This window comes from Gavialis gangeticus, unplaced genomic scaffold (genome assembly GCF_001723915.1).
Source record: "Gavialis gangeticus isolate Ggan-Ray unplaced genomic scaffold, GavGan_comp1, whole genome shotgun sequence".
NCBI classification, from domain to species: Eukaryota; Metazoa; Chordata; order Crocodylia; family Gavialidae; genus Gavialis; species Gavialis gangeticus.
In genome coordinates, this window is record NW_017728996.1 from 35411710 (window position 1) to 35414198 (window position 2489).

Below are 2489 nucleotides of genomic sequence, written 5' to 3' on the forward strand. Positions count from 1 at the left end.
GGCTGGGGGAGCGAGGGGGGGAGTCATGGGGCTTGTGAAGTGTGGGGCAAGTGTCGGGAGCTGGGGCAGCCATTGCTGAGCTTGGAGAGGGGTGGGGGATGCGCCTGGCCTGGCTGAATCAGACAAATTGAATCGGGATAGTGATTCGAATCACTGAATTGAATCACTGTACCCCAAATTGGCCAAATCTGAAGCAAATACCTAGCCACTTCGCACAAGCCTAATATTCGTGGGATAGTTTAAGCCTTCCTCTCACTCAAGCCAATTCTGTTGCTTCATTGACATGCAGTGAATTTTGCTGTTAACAGGATTCTTCTGCAAGGGTTGGCTGTCACTTCCTATGTAGACTTGGGTCTACCAGTCTGGTAGAAGATCCAAGGCTAACTAATATAACTAAAACAGATTGCAAATCACACAGCAATAATCCAGAAGAGTTTCCCTAGATGCGGTTATAGTGTCTTGGAACATAGTGAGAGCAGACCCAATAAAATATAGATAACAATATAATGAGCTCTTTTCTACTACAATTCCTCAGGAGCAAACTGAAACTTCAAGGGGAAAACAAGCAAGTGGACTAAATAAAAAGTTACTCTATCCAGTATTAACAAATAAAAAATATGAGGGGAAACATTTTCAAAGGCACTAAGAACAGGAAGGAAGCCAACTCCTCTGGAAAAATCAATGAAACTTGGGTACCTGATTGCTCTGTCTGCCTTTGAAAATTGCTTCCAAATGCTTTAAAAAGTGGCTGGTGTAAAATAAAGCTTATGTATGTAAATGTACACAAGCATGATAATAAATGTGTAAAACAATATTGCTTAATGTTATTGATGTATATTACTATAATCTTGATTATACATTGTGATGATTTGTTTGCTTTTGCAGCTCAGTATTTTGCCAGCACTATGATTATTGTTGGTCTGTCGGTTGTTGTCACTGTTATTGTTCTACAATATCATCATCACGATCCAGATGGAGGGAAAATGCCCAAATGGGTAAGGTCTGATTCTGGTTCATCAATATTGATTAACTCACTCTATAAATTTTCAGATTAGAGATGTGCTATAATGGTAGGATATTTATAATTAACTCCTGCTGCTTAAAAATATCCTTCTTTAAATTTAACTGGTGCTAGTGCAATGTTTGTTCATCTGTACTACAGCTAGAAAGCACTTTAGCCTCTTTTCAATAATGAAAATTAATAAGCTAGGTTTATGTCAAACAAGCCATAATACCATTGGCAAGGGAGAAAAAAAGTGAGATGCTCATGACTGGCAAGTGTGAAGTATACAAAGTACTGGCAAGTGTGAAGTATACAAAGCATTAGTAGCAGGAGACAAGGTGGATTTTCACCTTAAAAAGTTATTTTTTTTAGTTATGTATTTAAGTGCAAATCCACCCTGCCTTCTGCCTGATTGCAGACTAATGCAGCTAATTACCTCTCTGCTTGCGAACAGCATTACTGGGTACAATATTTAAATATTGTTCTTAGGAGAGAACATCCTCAATTACCATTTTTAGAGAGGAATGCTAATAGAAAGGGAGCTTGCTTGCTCTGAGAATTTCTGAGCTTTCCATATGTTACATTTGGTCACCATGTAGCCAAGCTCAGACCCTGAGCTTTTTGGTCCAGACTTTCTTACCTTAGCAGTAACCACACAGGATGCTCCAGGTCTTTCCCCTGGGCTGCCACCCGGTACCAGGTAGATCAAGAACAGAGTGACATCCTGCTCTTCACGTCCTTTCAACAGCAGGGCTGAGTTAGAGCAACTTCTCAGCTAGCATTCACAGCTAAGCTCTGCCTACTACTCAACAACAACTAGGATTTGGATTTTTTTTAACTCTTTCTTTGTTAAAGGGGCTTCTGGTTCACTGCTCCTCCTCATTTTCTTTGGCAGCTGTACTGTGCAGTCCTGCCATATTTGAGCCTGGTGCTTGAGGAATATTGTTCCCCTGGTTTTCTTCTCTAGTTTTCTTTCCTTTTCTAAAATTTGGTTCCATCTCTTTAGACTGCTTCTGGCTTGTCCTGTGATGGCTTCCCTTAAGTCAGAGAGTTTCTTGCGAGGTACTAATATCTACCTCTGCATCCCATATGAAGGAGTTTGTCTTACCTTGTGCATGCACCCACAAAATGTGATGTTGGTCAGTTATTCAAACTGAGGACAAGGGAGAAATTTGAGATAAAACTATGCATACCCCTGCTAGATGAATTCTTTGCCTCACCCCTAGACCCTGGCACCAATCCTCCTGGAGTTGTACCATCCTCCTGGTGCAATAGTGGTTGTCGCACCTTCACCACTCCATGTCATGGTCCAGGAGCCATTCCAGCAGTAGACCTGAAGGGAGCTCCTACCTGCCTTCACACAAATTGCTCCCTCACCCACTGGGGTCAGCTGCACTGACTTGGGAAACATATGCTTTAGAATAGTTGAGGCACTGAATGAACAAGCTCCCAGTTGTGTAAGGTTGCAGGAGAAGCTTGTGGAGCC

The 2489-nt window shown here is 41.7% G+C and overlaps 1 protein-coding gene across 1 annotated transcript in view; it reads left to right on the forward strand.

The window, feature by feature from the left end:
- CHRFAM7A (CHRNA7 (exons 5-10) and FAM7A (exons A-E) fusion) overlaps positions 1–2489 on the forward strand; it is a 146410-nt gene that overhangs the window by 138245 nt on the left and 5676 nt on the right. Inside the window, exon 9 of the mRNA XM_019504323.1 lies at positions 886–995. Coding sequence (XP_019359868.1) covers positions 886–995 — 110 coding nt within the window. The remainder of the gene's footprint in view (positions 1–885; positions 996–2489) is intronic.